The sequence below is a fragment of the Botrytis cinerea genome, chromosome 11, assembly GCF_000143535.2.
Source record: "Botrytis cinerea B05.10 chromosome 11, complete sequence".
NCBI lineage: Eukaryota > Fungi > Ascomycota > Leotiomycetes > Helotiales > Sclerotiniaceae > Botrytis > Botrytis cinerea.
The window spans coordinates 1,239,403-1,256,834 of NC_037320.1; the positions used below are offsets into that span (position 1 = coordinate 1,239,403).

Sequence of the window (17,432 nt, forward strand, 5' to 3'; positions counted from 1 at the left end):
TAATTTGATATTTTATATATTCATGGAACTATTTATATCTCGCAAATACCTATGTAAGTATGTATGTAATACTAAGTATCATGTGCAATGCAACGCCAAGTTGTGAAATAGCTCATACAATACGCCAATGCTATGCTAAACCCAAACCCGACGCAATGCAGCCAACCAGTCATGAAAACCATTCCAGTAATTGGTCTCAACTCAAATTACTCCTGTCAAATGAAATCATATCATGCCAAGTCATCAACATCATCATCATTCCATCCTAACGCCTCATAATACGATACCTCTTTCTTATAAACCTGTGTAGGTTTCATCTTTTCTAGTGCTACTGGCACATCTCTTATATTCTCTTGGTCTTCATTCGAAGGTCCCGCAGGATGGGTGTAACCTGATACCCATTCTGATATTTTACGGACAGGAGTGTCCTTTATTGGTGTTTCCTGTACACCAGTAAAGAATGTAGAAGGTGAAGGTCTCTTTATTGGTGTTTCCAAGTTACTTGGGACAGACGACAGAGAAGGCCTTTTGACGACGGAATCAGGAATGCTATTGAATAATTGTGCGCTAGAGCGGCACATTTGCAATGGTGAAGAAGGTGGCATTGCACCATAATCAGCGTCATAGTTTGCAAAATTGCTCGTAGATCTAAACGAACTTGAACTAGGCTTTCGAGTTGGAGTCGCTTGTACAGAATCTCGAAATGGGTCAAGATCGTATGAAGAACGAGCTTTGGATTGTGGTATAGTAGGTACACTTGATGGGGGAATGATACCAAGCTCCATCTGGTCGAAATCTCTAGATCTGCCAATAGTCGAGTGAGATTCACTGAAAATGTCCTTTTGACGGTTGGTTTTGGGAGTGGCTTTGATCTGTACCGATTGAAATGCTTGGAACAGCGGATTCCTAACAGGCTTTTTAGATTTTCGAGGATGTCCAGCAGAGGCAGATCTTCGTTCGGCGGTCTCAACCAAAGCTTTACCAGCGAGCTCACGATTTGGCTTCTTTAGTGCTGAAATAGCATCCTTCAATTTTGCATCGATTGCAGCTTGTTTCTTTGCTTTTGAATTAGGGTCTGGCGCAAGTGTACTCATATCCACCTCTCTTTGGGAAAATCTTTTGGAATTCAAAACTCCACCTCTATTAACATGAAGAGGCTTAAACTCGGCAGAAGGTATACTAGATAGGGACGGGGCTTCACTTGTCTCTCTTTTCAGACCGGGGATGGTAGGATCGGTAGCCGACCTCATTAAGGAAATGGCTCTATTTGAGCCTATTGACATACTACGTCTCTCCCTATCGTCTGTCAATACACGCTGCAGACTCTTCTTCTGCTTTGCAGGGACAGGACGCTTAGTGATAGTCCCTGGCCGAGTAAGTGTGTTTGAGAAACTTGCAGCTTTAGAAGCCCTAGGCTTTGAGGCCGATTTAGTAATGGGTCCTCCAAGCTTGCGGTTTATCGCATCACAACGATCGGGCAGGCGGGCCGAGAAGAACGGTACAATGACCTCTATACAGAAGTCCTTGAGAATATTGTCAGTATGTTTCAAGGTATTGCTGGACGTGAGGCCGGAGCTTGTATCTGGAGCCTTGATAGCTTCACTTGCAATGGATTGCCAAATGCATAGTCGATCAATATGAACGTCAATAAGCATCGTGAGATGATCCTGTTTTCGAGTCTTGGGTGTCCTTTCTTTGCTTTGTATAATACCATCGTCAATTGGTAGACTTGGTAAGCCTCCGTCTAAATTTTCATTTGTCGAAACTAAAGGTTGTAGAGCAAAAACCTCAAGTATTATTATCATTTGGAGTTGTGTTTCGCGAATACGCAGATTTGCTATACGAGTTTTCGCTAACTCTTCTTTAGATGACCCTGGAGCCCCGGTTTCTATCTCCTCGTCATGACCAATCCACCATTGCTTAATGAGCGACTCTTCGTTTGGATACAGCCCATTCTTGCCAGGTTTCATTTTCTTGTTGCTCTTCCTCTTTTTGGGTTTCACTGTAGTATCGTCGGCACTTTGGTCATGAATATCGATGGATGAGACGCAGACAGGTACACCACCGCGATACTTCTTGTCAAGAAGGGTACTTGATAGTACAAGGCTTTCTAAGAATGCGATGTGTTCACTCATGTCGAGATTTGCGTCGAAGTCGAGGTTAAAAGCCGCGCGTGCTCGTGATAATGGACCTTTTGCAAAATAGGCTAGTGAAGTCTTTGAAAGATAAAGTGATTCGAAGTACTGAGTTCGAACATTATCAAAAATCTCAGTAGAAGTGGCTTTTGTTTTCGTCTCCAAAGCAGGTAAACAGATGGTGGCTTGGGTGTCATTTTGAGGTTCGGATGCGAGTGATTTTTCGGGGGCAACTGATTGAGGCCGAGATTCTGGCAACAGTGGCGTAGATGGGCGTTTGATCATAGACTGTATCGCTTCAATAGCGAGTCTCTTCTTCTTGGTATATTTGCTTCCTTCCGATGTGATCAATGGCTCGGTCGAGGTTTCGAAATGAGTTGAACCGAAAGGTAGTCCCTTCACCGACACACCTGTGCGCTCGGTCTGGGCTACCACGGCCGATGATTTCAATTGATGTATATTGATCCAAGAACCCAGTTGTAAAATCACATATAATCCTCGCGATTCTCTCTCGACAGCGTATAAAGTGCGATTGTCATCTAACCTGGCTATGAGAACCATTGGCTGGTTTCCCATTCGTTCCTCCAATTCCAGTATCTTAACATGCGTCTCGAAAAGTCGTGATTGGGGCAAAGGATTGGCTGCAGACCCTATGTCTAGATATGAGAGTGGTAGCTGTGACCGTGGTAATAGTACTATAGGCTGAAAAGTCCGAGGCCGGGTGTTGACTTTGGATGGGTATGGCTATTTTCAGATCAGACATGGCATTGTAAAAATAAGTAAATAGATTACCCACCTTGACAACGAACGTATCTTTTAGCAAGTCCTCCAATGAATTGCCATCTCTCTTCCGCTTTTTGCTCCCCAGGTTTCCTATATCATCGTGACATATTGATTGGGAGCTTGGGGTCAAGACACCAGATTGTCGACGCGCTTGGTGAATCGACGCGTCGGAGAAAGGGGATGCATCTTGACTTGACATAGCACCCGAATATTGATATTTGTTATATCATGAGGAAGATATTTTATACAATGATCTCTAATTGATACAAAGCAAAGACTGTTTAGAAAATTGATGTTGTTGGTGAACGATAGGTAGTACCTTGACAATACAAAAAGCAATTTGCAATATAATATTTCTATATCGGCATCTAGACTCTAGACGCGTTCCACGCGAGGCTACCAATTGACAGGGATCGTAGGTGTAAGTGCCCAAGCACGTGCCCAGGGCATTTTAGCATCGGAGCTTTTTTCCCCGATGCGATCGATCACTGGAACATTTTGGATCCCAAAATTGAGCCCCTTCATCAGCCTTTCTGAAAGTTCGGCTCGTTCTGCACGCACAAGACATACGTCCCTCCCTCCCCATCTGCCCTCGAGTGGCCCAGACCAGCCAAATGAAATCGTTTGGCTTGTGTATCATAAAAGAGGGAACGACAAGCCTCCAATTCCAAGTTCCAGCAGATCCCCGGCTGGCATGGAAAGGTTAAGATAGATATGATGTTGAGACAACACAAGCCACTTTCACTATCTGATAAACATATCCTCATCACAGTGAACACCCGCCCGGGCATCTTTGGCCATGCAGATCTTGACACCCATGATCTTCGGGCTGTATGGGTGGCATGTACACGCTCTGACTGAATGCAACATTATATCATGTGTGCTGTCCATGCCGTCCTAAACTAACATCGTATAGGAATTCGCAAGATGCTCCAGCCTCAACAAACTATCGCCTGCCGTTCATTCTACAGCCTCGAGTCAAGATTCCCAAATTTGAACTCCCCTCGCTCCCTCGCTTCTATCGCAGATGGTCGCTCGGTAAGTAGTGGCTTGGCTTTTGAGGACTCACTTTGAAACCCATCAAATATGGATTCCAAGCTTGTCATTGGAAGTGAAGGATATGATCGTCGTGGCGGGTGGCAAACGAAATAATGTCGCGGGGTGAAGTATGGCTCGCATGCTTTTGTTTTTGGAATGACAATCATGGCATCGGTACCATGAAAATGAATCCCTTGCTAGGTAGGTATATGGATGTAGCCGGAAAGCAATACCTGGGTATCTCCCGTATTAGTAGAATAGAATGATATAGCAAATGTGATTGGGCTCCTCAAATAATTAAATTTTGACTTTGTGTAAGAGTATAGGAGAATAGAAGAGAATGCCTGTCACGGAGTAGAGATCTATTTGAGTATTGCTTATTGGGATCTCTCTCCTCTCTCTCTTCCTCTCTCTCTTCCTCTCTCTCCAATCCATCTAGGTCGGCGTCTAGAAAGGTACTACTCAATCGTTATTAGAGCTAGAGCTAGGGAGATATCTAACTCAAATCATTCACTTGCCGACGTCGGTATTCGGTGTTCGCAGAGGGATGAATGAACTGGGGATGAAAGTGTATCCGAAGATGTCGACTACTCTGTGCTAGTCATAGCCAAAAGCCCAAATGGGAGACTTTTTGATAATTTTGCATTTACAGCGGGTCCTGAAGATCGATAATTGTGCCCCAATCCCAATCAACACTACCTAGTCCTCATCTTAAAAGCTACCCAATGGCCTTACCTGCCTACTTGAGTCTTGATTGGTATAGGAATCTCTGATAGATGGGATTTCAGCTCAAGGTCATCAGACATGTATATATGTAAACACATGTAAACACATGTAAACATTTATATACATATACATACATACATATATACATATATACATATATACATATCCACTCGTTGTGTGAGAGTTGATACATCTTCCTACTGGAAGCTTTCCAAGAAGAATCCCCATTTACCTACATGCCTACCCACCTACCTACCTAGTACTCATTTATCTCTCTCGGTCTACATCAGTGCGAAAGGCAACATAGATTTTTTTCTCGACTTTAGCTTTCTCTCTCTTGTATCCTCATCTGCCATTGAAAATTCCTCCAAACTCTACTTTTCACGAACCTAAATCGAAGTTCTAGACATTCACCAAAAACAAGTACCACTTGCATCTATATCACCACTCTCACTCTTTTACCCCCCCCTGCTTTATCGGTACCAGGATGACTTCCCATCGACGCTAAACAAAGGGCAAATTAGGTACTTTTCGCAACCTCTGTTTTTCCTAATAATCAGTTTCACTCTTGAACATGAGCTCGGAGATTTCACCTCGTGCTGTACGTTTCACAGGCGGGGACGACAACCACAGGTTCGATTCATTAAAATCTTCGGTGATCATGGAGCGCCCACATGTCGAAACCAGCGACTCTGGAGGCTCTGGTTCTTCTGCAGATTCCCACGACTTTGTCGAACATTTAAGCCCGGATGCTGCACACGACGCACATCCCGATGCCTTTCACCCTATCGATCCTCGACCCCAGATGAATAGTATGAATTCGAGCATGCGTAGTCGAGGCAGCAATTCAGAAACAAATGGAGCGATATACAGCCGCGAAACTGCATTCAGCCCTCCGCCACAGACTCCTTTGAATGGCGCAACGGCCAGATCTCAGAGGCCTACTGCACCAGCCCGAACTCCTTCGAGTACATACGCGCCTGCGCGGCGACCTCCACAAGCTCCATACATGTCAATTTCGGATCGTCATCGATCCGGCTCAAACTCGAGATTTAATAGACAAGACCCAAGTGGCGCATATCGTGCGCAAGAAAGAGCTTATGTGCAACGACTACGGCAAAATGACCCACCCTTCGAATATTTCGCTGAACCTTACACACCTAGTCTTGGATATGGAACGGGATCAGATACTGAAGAGGAATCCCCATCAGAGTTACAATTCGATGGTGACCCCTTCGATCAAGAGACTGTACTTTTCTACAACAACGATGACATACAACCTACTCAGGAAGACTTGAAAGATCCCGCAAATAGAGAACGTCTGGAATGGCATGGGATGTTAGCATCTGTGCTAACCGGAGACGTAGTTAGGCAAGAGAAGAAACGTTTAATTGGTAATTCGGAAAACAAAGCAGAAAACATTGGCACCGAGATCTGGCTTGGTATACGATCAAAGGTATGCGGCAGAAGTCTAGGGGCCCAGCGACGAATATTAGAAGACACCCGGGCCAACCTTGACACCGTTCTAGAGGAAATTATTAAGTTTCAGGTGCAAGGTGAGAGTGAGGCTGGGAAGTCACCTATTGATCAAGTGCGGGGCATAGTTGCAAAGATTGAGAAGTGTGAAAGTCTATACCCATCTCGCACTGGCTTGGAAATGGCGAATAAACTGGCAGCGTCTACACAATTCGCTGCTACCTGCGACGCCGTCATATCATGGCACAATACCACCGAACTTATCAACATTGAGCTTGCCATCCTGCAAAACTGGGTAGGGAATCCGGAACTCGACTTCACCAAAGTGAGACAGCGCTCACCTTCAGGACACGGACTCTCCGACGAATCTTCATTCATTGACAGGTTGCTCAAGGAGGATGGGTTAAGATCTCTACAAGGCGATAAAAGCATACTTTTAGGTGTATCTGAGGTTATCATGAAAGCAAAGAATACATTGATTGAGAATTCCGAAGGGTTTGCGAAACGCCATTTACCTCCTTATATCGAAGAGTTACTCACTCTCATAAACTTCCCGTCGCGCCTCATTGAAGAGATTATCAAGGTTCGACTAAACTATGCGAAGAAGATGCGAGAATCCACTCAGCAGAACACCATGATGGCCGAGCAAATGATTTCGCAGTTCAGAATATTACTGAAACTTGCCATATTAATTAAGCAGGAGTACCTAACGATTTCAAATCCCGAGCCTGGGTGGGATTTACCACCTTGTATCGATGAGTCTTTTGACCAAGTAGTTTTAGATGCCCTTAAGTTTTACTTCAAGATGCTCAATTGGAAATTGGGCGGAAACAAGAACACTTTTAAAGAAGCCGAAGTTCTTGAGCAAGAATGGGACTTCTCTAACGAGATCGGACGACATCTACAAGGCGGTGATGTTGAAGTGGCCGAGCAGTTTAGTTCTCTTACCCACAAGGCCTTCTTCCGGCTAAATACCACTTTCGAAAGAGAAATGGTGAGAAAGCCACAGGAAACAGCTTCTGAGATGACGAAGCGTTACAAGCAGAGTCTAGACTCCGTTCGTGTGCGGCAGCGTATGTTACAAAGATTTTCCAGAGTTTTGAGTGATCGCTTCGAAAACTCGACGGACTTCAGCATTGCTATGAAGCAGAGTGGTTTGCAAGAACTCTACTCAAGGCTTATTGAAACTGGTCACTTCTTGGTGTATACTGCGAGCATCGAGCACGATGGCATCTTCCTCATAGCCTCTCCATCTTTGTACAATCGACCCCAAGATATCCAGTCCATTCTAGGAACCTGCTATCACACTGAGGACATACAAGAAGATCCTAGCAATCCTTATATATTAATTCTTCGCCCCGAGGTACCAATAGGATGGGATGGTCGACAAGTCGATTCGGCTTTGATAAACATCAACATAGATTTGAAAGTTGGCCATCTTCGACTTATTGCAGATGGATCACAAGCCAGATTATCAAATGCTCGCATTGCGTTTTTAGATTCGATCGGAATTCATCTTGATATGGTGGTTGAACAGAGATCCCATCTCAAGAAAGTTCACATTAAATTGACCGACATTAAGAAAGTAGTGTATAAGCTATCGAACTTGATAATGGACAGCGTTGAAATTGTTCGAAAACAAACAAAAGGGCTGGAGTGTCAAGAACTCATCCAAACCTGTTTCATCTTCGCTACCGAGTTTGGTCAGCGGTCTTTGCCTTATATGGATCGAAACCGAAAGCAAATGAACAACATCAAACTCACAAAGATTGCCCTTGATTGGGTGAGCTTCATTTGTGATGACTGCGTTCCTACGGACCGTAAAACATTCAGATGGGCTGTACTTGCACTTGAATTTGCAATGGGTATGACTCAAGGCCAACATATTCTAGCATTAGGGGAAGATGAGTATACAAGACTTCGATCCAAGGTCTCGGGATGTATGTCTCTACTAATTTCACATTTTGATATCATGGGTGCAAGATCAAACTTGGCCGCTCAAGCAGAGAAACAGCGGGTGGAGACCTTAAATGGTCAATTTAGGAAGATGGATATCAGGGGAATGGCTGACGATGAGGAATCAGCTGCTTTTGTTCTCAACCAGCGCCTTGAACTGATAGCTGATCTTGATGAAGAACGAAAGGTTATCGAGGCAGAAAGACAAGCTCTCGGCAGAGTTCTTGAAGAAAACAACGAAGCAGACCGATCTCTCACGCATCTTTCTGCTTCCCCATCTAATATCAATATGCGCTGGCAACAAGGCAACTTTGTTGGAGGTGGTACCTTTGGATCAGTGTACGCTGCGATCAATCTGGACTCTGGTCATCTTATGGCTGTGAAGGAGATTCGTCTACAAGATCCTAACCTTATTCCCACAATTGCTGCTCAGATTGCCGATGAGATGCATGTCTTAGAGGTTCTCGATCACCCCAACGTGGTTTCATATCATGGAATTGAAGTCCATCGCGACAAAGTCTATATTTTCATGGAGTACTGTTCTGGCGGGTCACTTGCAGGTCTTCTGGAGCATGGAAGAATTGAAGACGAACAGGTTATAATGGTGTACGCTTTGCAACTTCTTGAAGGTCTAGCATATCTTCACGAAAGTGGCATTGTTCATCGTGACATCAAACCAGAAAGTAAGTTATATATTCGCCTCATCCATATTTTGATGATTTTTCTAACAATAAACACAGATATTCTTCTCGATCACAACGGTGTGATTAAATACGTAGATTTTGGCGCCGCAAAGGTTATTGCTCGTCAAGGTAAAACACTTGTCACTGCGACTACAGCCAGTATTGCCAATAAAAACAAATCCATGACTGGAACCCCAATGTACATGTCGCCTGAAGTCATCAAAGGAGAGAACCCAGGACGAGCTGGTTCAGTCGATGTCTGGTCACTCGGCTGCGTTATCCTTGAAATGGCTACAGGTCGTCGACCCTGGACATCTCTTGATAACGAATGGGCCATCATGTACAATATCGCCCAAGGCAATCCTCCTCAAATGCCATCACCAGATCAACTCAGCCCTCAGGGTATTGATTTCATCAAGAAATGCTTTATCAGAGACCCCAAGAAACGTGCTTCAGCACCGGAGCTCTTACAACACGAATGGATTGTTGCAATCAAGAGCCAGGTCTCTATCGAGCCACAAACACCAAGCGATAGTGGAAGCTCTCAGTCTAGTACCAGGGGGAGTTTCATTAATTGAGGTATTATAAGTTCTCGCTTTCTTCAACTATTCTTGTCGGTGTTTACAGCACCTTTCTTCTACTTTTCAAACAAGAAAACTTTTCCTTTGTATTTGCATTTGTCATTATTGTTTTTTCGGTCGTTTGGGGGGAAAAGCGCAGCACATGAAGCGTCTTTGGTGGGCATTGGGTTTGGGCACAATGGGTCGAATTGGAACTAGATGTATATGAGGGATATACATATACACGAGACTTTTTCATCAGCGATTGAGTTGGGAGTTGGTATTTTTCGTAGCATATATGTGTTTATGAGGAAAGTTAGGCTTAACTTTCTAACGTCTATTTGGTTGTGCGAACATAAATGTAGTGTTGAGTTGATGTCCAGGGTTGCAATGGAGAGGAAGCCGGAGGTTGAGATGAGAAACTGGATGGTCAGGTGTAATACACGCATGGAAGCAAAGGGCAGACTGAATCTCGTTTCGAGGCGGCGAAGGGGTGATGGCGGTACGCGGTCAGCAGAAGATGATAGAAGTTAACATTGGAAAGCGTGGCCAGAACACGTCTCTTGTTGGAAGGATGGAAGTGGGTGTGGAAACCTGTAGTATAATCAGAGCAATAATGAAACACGATGATATCGCCGGTATGACAGCATACCATTACAACAATGTTCCAATTTATTTTCACCTGTCACATCATTGACCACCGCTCTCAAAATCCACTCTGGGCCGGATATAACACTCCGCCGGAAATATACATACCAGATGCATCGGACAGTGCTCGGCGCTTCCACTCAGAGCCCCACTCCTTTATGCCACAAAGGCGATATCCGCGTTAGCGATCGACGGTTCTGCCATGGAAAACCCAATCATGAACTATGCAAATTGGGGACGAAACGCAAGGCTGAGAAGATGCCGTGAGTTTTCGGAGATGTGACGGGAAGAATCCAGTTTTTCCCAGTCTCAACTTCATAATTCAGATTACGAGTACAGGCGATTGAAAAGTGCGCGGAGATGCAGGTTTGGATGGAAAAGTTTTTTATTGTGGATGGATTTTGCGATTGTAGATAGCTAATGTGGAGACTTGTAGATATGGGTTGGATGGCGAGAATGGGAGGGGAATTTTTGAGGAGGGGTGGAGGGGTGGAGGGGTATATCTTGAGGCTGTTTCCTGCATATTTGGGTTTTTCTTTTCTTTTCTCTATGCCGGGGAGGAAATTACGAAGGAGGTTTAAGAATTGTGAAGATTAGGGTTCTTGATACGAGGTTTTTGCCAAAGCTCATACTGTACGGAATCCTCAGATAGGGTCGAGGTCTAATAATGACTGCATCACAAGATATCGCTAAGCGGGATTTGTCTTCGATGGGGGGAGAGAAAAATGCTCAAAATAATGCGGCTGAAGAGGTGAGGGATGTCGAATCGGATGCTGAGTCTATGGATACTAAAGCTGGGTCTATATGGACGATTATGGGATCTGTAAGTGGTGCATGCATCTACAGGACAGTAGTCGATGATTGTATTAATGATCATAGGCAATGGCGAACTATTCAGATGGATATCAACAGGGCTTAGTAAGTTTTCTTTCGATCTGAGTATCGTCATGTTGAACTGCCCGTCTAACAAAGACAGGCGTCCAGTACAAATGTAGTGTTTAATCATCTCCTGGGCACCAAAGTCTACACCTCTACAATCCAAACCCGGATTTCCAATGCCCTGCTTGTCGGTTCCGTCATCGGTATCCTGATGCTCGGCTATACGTCTGACAAGTTCTCCCGCAAGGGAGGCATGCTTTTCACATCCGCTCTCGTCATCATCGGCTCCCTGCTCTCCACGCTTGCGTTCCAAGTACAGCCTTCCTCAAACATGCTTTGGTTCCTCACCATCGCTCGCGGTATAGCAGGTGTAGGCGTCGGAGGCGAATATCCCACTTCCGCAGCCGCCGCACTCGAAGGGTCCGCCGATTCCTTCGACCAGCAACGAGGACCCATCCAAGTCCTCATCTCTACCATGATGGCCACAACCGGTTCCCCCACCTGCACACTCGTCTATCTCCTTTCCCTCCTGGCCTCGGACAACAATTTGAAAGTGGCTTTCCACGCCATCTACAGCATAAGTACCATTCTCCCCCTCTTCGTCGTCCTCTTCCGTCTGCGCATGACCGATGGAACACTCTTCCAAAAATCCAATCTCCGAAAACGTTCCATCCCGTGGCGCTTCGTCATCCGCAAATACGGGCTCCGGTGCCTGGGCACCAGCACCGCGTTCTTCCTCTACGACTTTGTCAATTTTCCAAATAGCATCATGAGCGCCGCTATCATTAATGGTCTTGTGCCCGGCAAGAACGTCCGCACGGTCGCCATTTGGCAATTCATTCTCGCCGTGTTCCCCATCCCCGGCGTGTTGCTAGGCATGTGGCTCGTGAACCGCATTGGGAGAAAATGGACGGGCATCCTCGGGTTTTCGGGATACATTCTTTTGGGATTCATTATCGGGGGGTGTTATGGGAAACTCACGACGTCGGAACATCTTCCCGCGTTTATCGTTCTGTATGGATTGTTTGCGTCGCTGGGACACATGGGGCCCGGTGCGACGATTGGGTTGATCAGTGCGGAGAGTTTCCCGACGGCGATTAGGGGGTTGGGGTATGGGGTTAGTGCGGGGTTTGGAAAGGCGGGCGCGGCGGTCGGGACGCAGGTTTTTACGCCGATTCAGCAGGCGGCGGGGAAGAGTAGTACGTTTTTTGTGGCTGGGGGCGTGGGGGTGTTGGGAGTGTTTGTTTATTGGTTTTTGCCTGAGGGGAGGGGTGTGGATTTGAGGGAGATGGACGAGGAGTTTGAGAGGGGGTTGAAGGCGGACGCGAGAGATTAATTGATGGGTGTGGTTGGAATTAGAAAAATAGAATGTTAGAATGTTGAGAGTTTAGACGACTGGATAAACTTTCAACACTATTGATAGTATAGAATAAAATCTGTCAATCATAATATCAGAATACAACTTTCTCGTCACAACATATCCATATCTTCATCCTACTTCTCCGACATACCACTCGTCGTTTGAAGTTTCCACTTCGTATTACTGCTGAAACTGTTGATTCGTAAACGGGCATGGTAAAAACAAATATGATTCCTAGCAGTATATGTGCGTTTCCAAGGTAGGTGGAGTGATCTTCTCTGATATCCAATTCAGCAAATGGGTTGTAAGCTCCATTCCTCCTCTTCTTGACTAAGAAGCAAGCGAGAGAATCCAAAAAAAAAAAAAACGATGCATAAAGGAAATAAATACTCCAAAGAGAAGAGGAGTTTTGATACCGACCCCGGGAGAGAAGAGAAGAGAAAGAGAAGAAAAGGAAAAAATACCCTCATATCATCAAACCCAATCCAACCCTCCCTCCCTCCCTCCTTCCAATCTCTGAATCTTCAACCCCAAATAACTCACTCCAACCAACCAACCAACCAACCAACCAACCAACTCCCTCCTTCTCAAATTCTCAACTCAACTCAACTCAACTAAACTCAACCCAACCCAACCCAACCCAACCCAACCCCACACCTCCCACCTCCCACATCCAAGATCCCACATCCAAGCTGCAAGATCCCATCTCCAAACCACCCACTCCACAACCACCACCACTGCGCGATCCCTGCCCAGAAGCGATAAAATCGCCACGAGCTCACCACAGCCTATGTATGAGGTGATTGACGGAACCGGCGTCAATTCCCGTGCTGAAACACCCGCTGCCCGCGCTTGCGCTTGCGATGACAGCATCTCCTACTATAACGGTATTTAGGAAAACACGATTCTTACCAATGCGAGAGCAACTGGGGTAGAAACCGGTGGAATTTCGCACATCTCTTTACTCGCGAGCGCGATGGTCCTGTGGGTTGGATAGAGGAAACAGATGGGTTTTTTTATATATGCTCTTTGGAAAATCATGGTGATGGAGTCATGGCGAAGATTAAAGATATGACAAACTTTCTCCAACGGATGTGTCCGCCGCGGTTGACTTTCTATCTATTTAAATGCCAACGGTCTTAATGATTTCGTTTTATACGCAATTCTGACAAGTTGTATTATGCAGTTATCAGCAATAGCCATAATTCCGGCTCCGACGGACCAAAATTGACAGCCAGCAGTCCTTACACCACAAGCAAAATCATCAACTCCATAGTCACGTGCGGTCTCTTGACACTCCAACAGATCAGCAGCGTGGACTTTACCATCTATACTCCAATCACCCCAACGCCTATTTCGATGCTCACGCAAGCCCCGAGGCCCATTCACAACATACAATGTTGAATGCTACATTTCAAGACTCTGTATGCGAGGACTTTACGACGAACCCGAGTAAAAAATACATCTGTCCGCCTATGAATTGAGAATGAACCGCCTATCTCCCCAATCTAGACACGCGCAATAGCGAATATTACCCCATGACGGAGTGCAGAGCGGGATTTCTCGATACTTTGCACGGGCGCTGTGGCGTCACTACCGATTAAAGATATACTAAAATGGAGTGTAATTATGTGGACATTTATGTGTAAGTTTACACTGTTATCAAGTAAGTCGCCATTATCGACTACGTCTTCGCTCTCGTTCCTCTTTGCTGTTGCATTCCTCTAGCCAATCATCCTACAGCAGCGGATCTTGAGATATTGAAGATGCGTTCTAGGCGTCCAATGGAGGCATCGGAAGATTAGAATGTATTCGCGAAGCTTGTGAGATAGTAATCTCCTCGAGGGGAGCTCCAATATGCTGCCGAGGGAGTAGACGCGATTATTGAGAGTTGCTCTTGCTTTGGGAGGCGACTGATTTGTAATAATGAATAGTAGAATGGGTAATACTGAGGGATAAAGCATACAATTGAGAATTATAATGAAATGATATGCAGGAATTTGAAGAGATTTTTATAAACATGTAGAAGCTTGATGTAGCACACGCCAGTTGCATACTAATTGACGATTAACAATGGTACATTTAAATATTCCAATCTATAACACAACAAAGGTATCTGCTCTATATCTTCCTCATATCCATATTACCATCAGTAAACGACCTCCTTCATCATCAAATACTATAATAAATCGAAGCGAGGAGTGATGAGATTATAGAAGATATCTCTTCAACTCACCTAATGACACTAAACATGTAGGTAATATCTTACGTAGAAGACTCAATTTAAAAGACTAAATAAATTAAGTACAAGATCAAATTGGTGGTCCCATTGTACCATTACACCTAAGAATAGCATCGCCACACAATATCTTGTAAGGGTGAGACATAGTCCAAAAGTGAATGAAGATTTGAACAAGACACGAAATCAGATCATATGAACAAAAAGCCAAGCTCACATCAACCCATTTCTAGAAATAGGCCAAATGCAACCAGCCTTTTGACTCCTAGGGCTTGGGTACAAAGATGTACGCAATGGAGTTTTGTATAACGTGTGGCGTGGTGAGGGGTGAGGGGTGAGATTACTAGGTATTTGTATCCCCGTTTCGACATGTGCGGTGGAACTTGATGGTAGGAATATGAAGATATGGAGAACTAATAGTCAGGGTAAAGGTACAGATTGTGGTATCACATTTGATGAATTTTACAGCGCGTGCATAGTAAGCACTTTAAAGACAGAGAGAGGAGGTGAGCAGTAGAGTAAAGCATCCATTCACTCATTAATTTCTCGAATCAACTCTAAGAACTGGAGCACTTGATCCAAATCAAAGGCAATTAAAAAAGAGTTATGAGTTTCGATTACAACCATAAGTATAAAAATCCAAACGACAGTAATAAAGTTATAGATAGAATTCTGAGCTGATATTTTATTCAAGCCTTGTACCATTGTGGCGTGACACCAAACTCAAAAGCTCATCTACTTTCTAAAGACTGCATGGCATCAATGAGTTTGTACAACAATAAGACCACTCATATTCAAGCAAATAATGGCAGCTGGCTTGCTTATGGATGCACGGTAGGAAGCTCCTTGGCTGTATCTTGACACTAACCCTTACCTGCACATGAACCCCGTGGTAATTCAAGAGATCTTGTGGGGATGAAACTCCTTTTCTGACTGAAGCTTTGGAACTCTCACTTGAAAGTCCAGATTCCAAGATTTTGGTGACTCGATATTTTTGGTCAGAGATATTCGGAGTATTACACCGTTCAAATACTCTTATCTCGGCCAAATATTCCCCCAAGGCTGGTTGGTAGAGCGGCTCAAAGATTCCCAAAACGGAAGGACCCCCGGCCGTTTTAAATCATTCAGTTCGGGATGGATGATTAAGATCCGGATACAAGGCAAATGGATGGCAAATGGGTGAATGAATGGCATGTTAATAGCTTTAGTTTCAAGTGAATCAAACCACCAAAGTTTAGCTCGACTGTTTCAGCGGAATTGCCTATGCGTAAGAGGCGTAGAATGTTTTTTTTTAAGTATCGAATCATCGAGTGTCTTGAAACTAGCAAGTACTGTAAAAGTTCCCGTTCGTTAAGGTTGATGGTTCATTATTGATGAACCGTAGTGGATCTTGTTTGAAATTTGATCGTCCCCCGATGTGGTATGTGGTATTGTCTTCGCACGTAGGGTATGTATTCGTATGTACATACAGATACATATGGTTCGATGTTGTATTTTGGGAGAATAGACCGAAGAGATGATGTGCCAAGAAGGCAGAGTCACCTTTCCCACGTTTCAGTTATTCATTTGATAGATGAATTGAATCGGTCCAAGTTTTAGCGGCTGTAATCATGGTGGATGGATTGATGGACGGATGGATGGTTAGATGGATGGACAGCCAGCCAGATGGATGATTGAATAGCATGTGTAAATTGTATCTACCATCAAGCTTTATTTAGTATTATGGTGTGATTTTCCAGTGCGAGGGTCTCTGCCGGTGTTCCAAAGCTTCCCACGAGATGTGCGTCGACTAAAATGATTGTGGTGTAGCTTTTCAATGTTTAAGATCATCTAGATGAAATGTCTAAGATGATCTAATCACGACGTTATTGATACGCGCCATGTAATGTTGATAGATGCATGAACGGAAGTCCCAACAAGGAATTGCAGATCTTCTAGAAAGCGACCGTGTAGGGACGTTTTGATGAGAAAGGGCATCGGATCAAATCAGAGCAGAGCAGATCATCAGTATCATCATCATCATCGTCGTCGTGGTTTCCGTGTACGCCCTCCTCCCCAGGTAGGTATTCCGTCGCGCAGGTGTACCTGTTGTCTGTGCTGTATTGGGTCTTGACTACTTTTTCGATTTAGATTGTTAAGCCTTGGATCCGCCAACCGGATCCACTGATAAAGTTACTTCTCCTCAGCTACCCTACCCAGGTCTAGGTCCACCGGTCCCTTGTAGAAATCCATTGATTTTCAAAGCCCAAGAGCCCCGCTCTACACTTGTCAATTATAGATATCGGCCGAACCAGACCCGATTGAGAACGACGGCGCAGTGTGAGAATGGGAGGATGGGAGAATGGGAGAATGGAAGAATTACGCACGCTTCTCATCTCGCCTGGTGGTTTTGCCCTTGGTTCATTACGATAAGAGGGGGAATGAAGACAAAGGGACATGCGATCTCTTTCATCCTGTCATTGAATGCAGACGCAGGATGCTGGTGCGTGCTCGCATGGTCAATGATATTGGCCGACAGGTGGTGATCGGAGTGGTAATGACAATAGTAATAGCAGTGGCAATGGTAATGGCAATAGTAATGGCAATAGTAATGGCAATAGTATACCTTTTATGTGTACCTCCTCTGCAGATAGGTCGGCGTCACGGCTATGGTTGGAGTTGCTTACTCCTGTACAACATACTGCGTATACTTTGTGCTTCCTGCTTCCTGCTTCCTCCTCCCTGCTTCGTACAATATACAGTCAAGTACAGTGAGCCTCGCGTCCATCTGCCGTGGAACCACAAGGCTGTGCGCGTAAGAAATCCACCTCGACATAGCCAGGAGTCGAGAGTGTGTCGTATATTAAGATTATATTGATATTAGGAGCAATGGGAGGTGGTCCTACAGCATAAAGCAAAAAGCCCTGGGCAGAATGGACGACGGGGATTATACTCGATTTGATGCTTGAA

At 44.8% G+C, this 17,432-nt stretch overlaps 3 protein-coding genes across 3 annotated transcripts; 2 read left to right on the forward strand and 1 right to left on the reverse strand.

Moving 5' to 3' along the window:
* Nucleotides 1-5: 5 nt before the first annotated feature.
* BCIN_11g03550 (hypothetical protein) lies at nucleotides 6-4,495 on the reverse strand. The gene is made up of 2 exons (XM_024695965.1): nucleotides 2,932-4,495; nucleotides 6-2,879 (listed from the first exon to the last, which is right to left on the reverse strand). The coding sequence occupies exons 1-2, from the start codon at nucleotides 3,115-3,117 to the stop codon at nucleotides 231-233; spliced, it is 2,835 nt and encodes a 944-aa protein (XP_024551767.1). The 5' UTR covers nucleotides 3,118-4,495; the 3' UTR covers nucleotides 6-230.
* A 373-nt stretch (nucleotides 4,496-4,868) lies between these two features.
* Bos4 lies at nucleotides 4,869-10,128 on the forward strand. Its single transcript, XM_024695966.1, has 2 exons — nucleotides 4,869-8,797; nucleotides 8,855-10,128. Exons 1-2 carry the CDS (start codon nucleotides 5,257-5,259, stop codon nucleotides 9,373-9,375), a joined length of 4,062 nt encoding a protein of 1,353 aa, XP_024551768.1. The 5' UTR covers nucleotides 4,869-5,256; the 3' UTR covers nucleotides 9,376-10,128.
* Nucleotides 10,129-10,281: 153 nt separating this feature from the next.
* Nucleotides 10,282-12,345, forward strand: BCIN_11g03570 (hypothetical protein). The gene is made up of 3 exons (XM_001556841.2): nucleotides 10,282-10,828; nucleotides 10,885-10,923; nucleotides 10,982-12,345. The coding sequence occupies exons 1-3, from the start codon at nucleotides 10,673-10,675 to the stop codon at nucleotides 12,218-12,220; spliced, it is 1,434 nt and encodes a 477-aa protein (XP_001556891.1). The 5' UTR covers nucleotides 10,282-10,672; the 3' UTR covers nucleotides 12,221-12,345.
* The last annotated feature ends 5,087 nt before the right edge of the window (nucleotides 12,346-17,432 follow it).

Bases quoted from the DNA above. Each gene is read 5' to 3' on its own strand.
- BCIN_11g03550 (XM_024695965.1), bottom strand. From the start codon at position 3,117: ATGTCAAGTCAAGATGCATCCCCTTTCTCCGACGCGTCGATTCACCAA. The intron at 2,880-2,931 runs GTGGGTAATCTA...ATCTGAAAATAG, and splicing joins AAGATACGTTCGTTGTCAAG to CCATACCCATCCAAAGTCAA.
- Bos4 (XM_024695966.1), top strand. From the start codon at position 5,257: ATGAGCTCGGAGATTTCACCTCGTGCTGTACGTTTCACAGGCGGGGAC. The intron at 8,798-8,854 runs GTAAGTTATATA...CAATAAACACAG, and splicing joins TCGTGACATCAAACCAGAAA to ATATTCTTCTCGATCACAAC.
- BCIN_11g03570 (XM_001556841.2), top strand. From the start codon at position 10,673: ATGACTGCATCACAAGATATCGCTAAGCGGGATTTGTCTTCGATGGGG. The intron at 10,829-10,884 runs GTAAGTGGTGCA...TAATGATCATAG, and splicing joins TATGGACGATTATGGGATCT to GCAATGGCGAACTATTCAGA. The intron at 10,924-10,981 runs GTAAGTTTTCTT...TAACAAAGACAG, and splicing joins ATGGATATCAACAGGGCTTA to GCGTCCAGTACAAATGTAGT.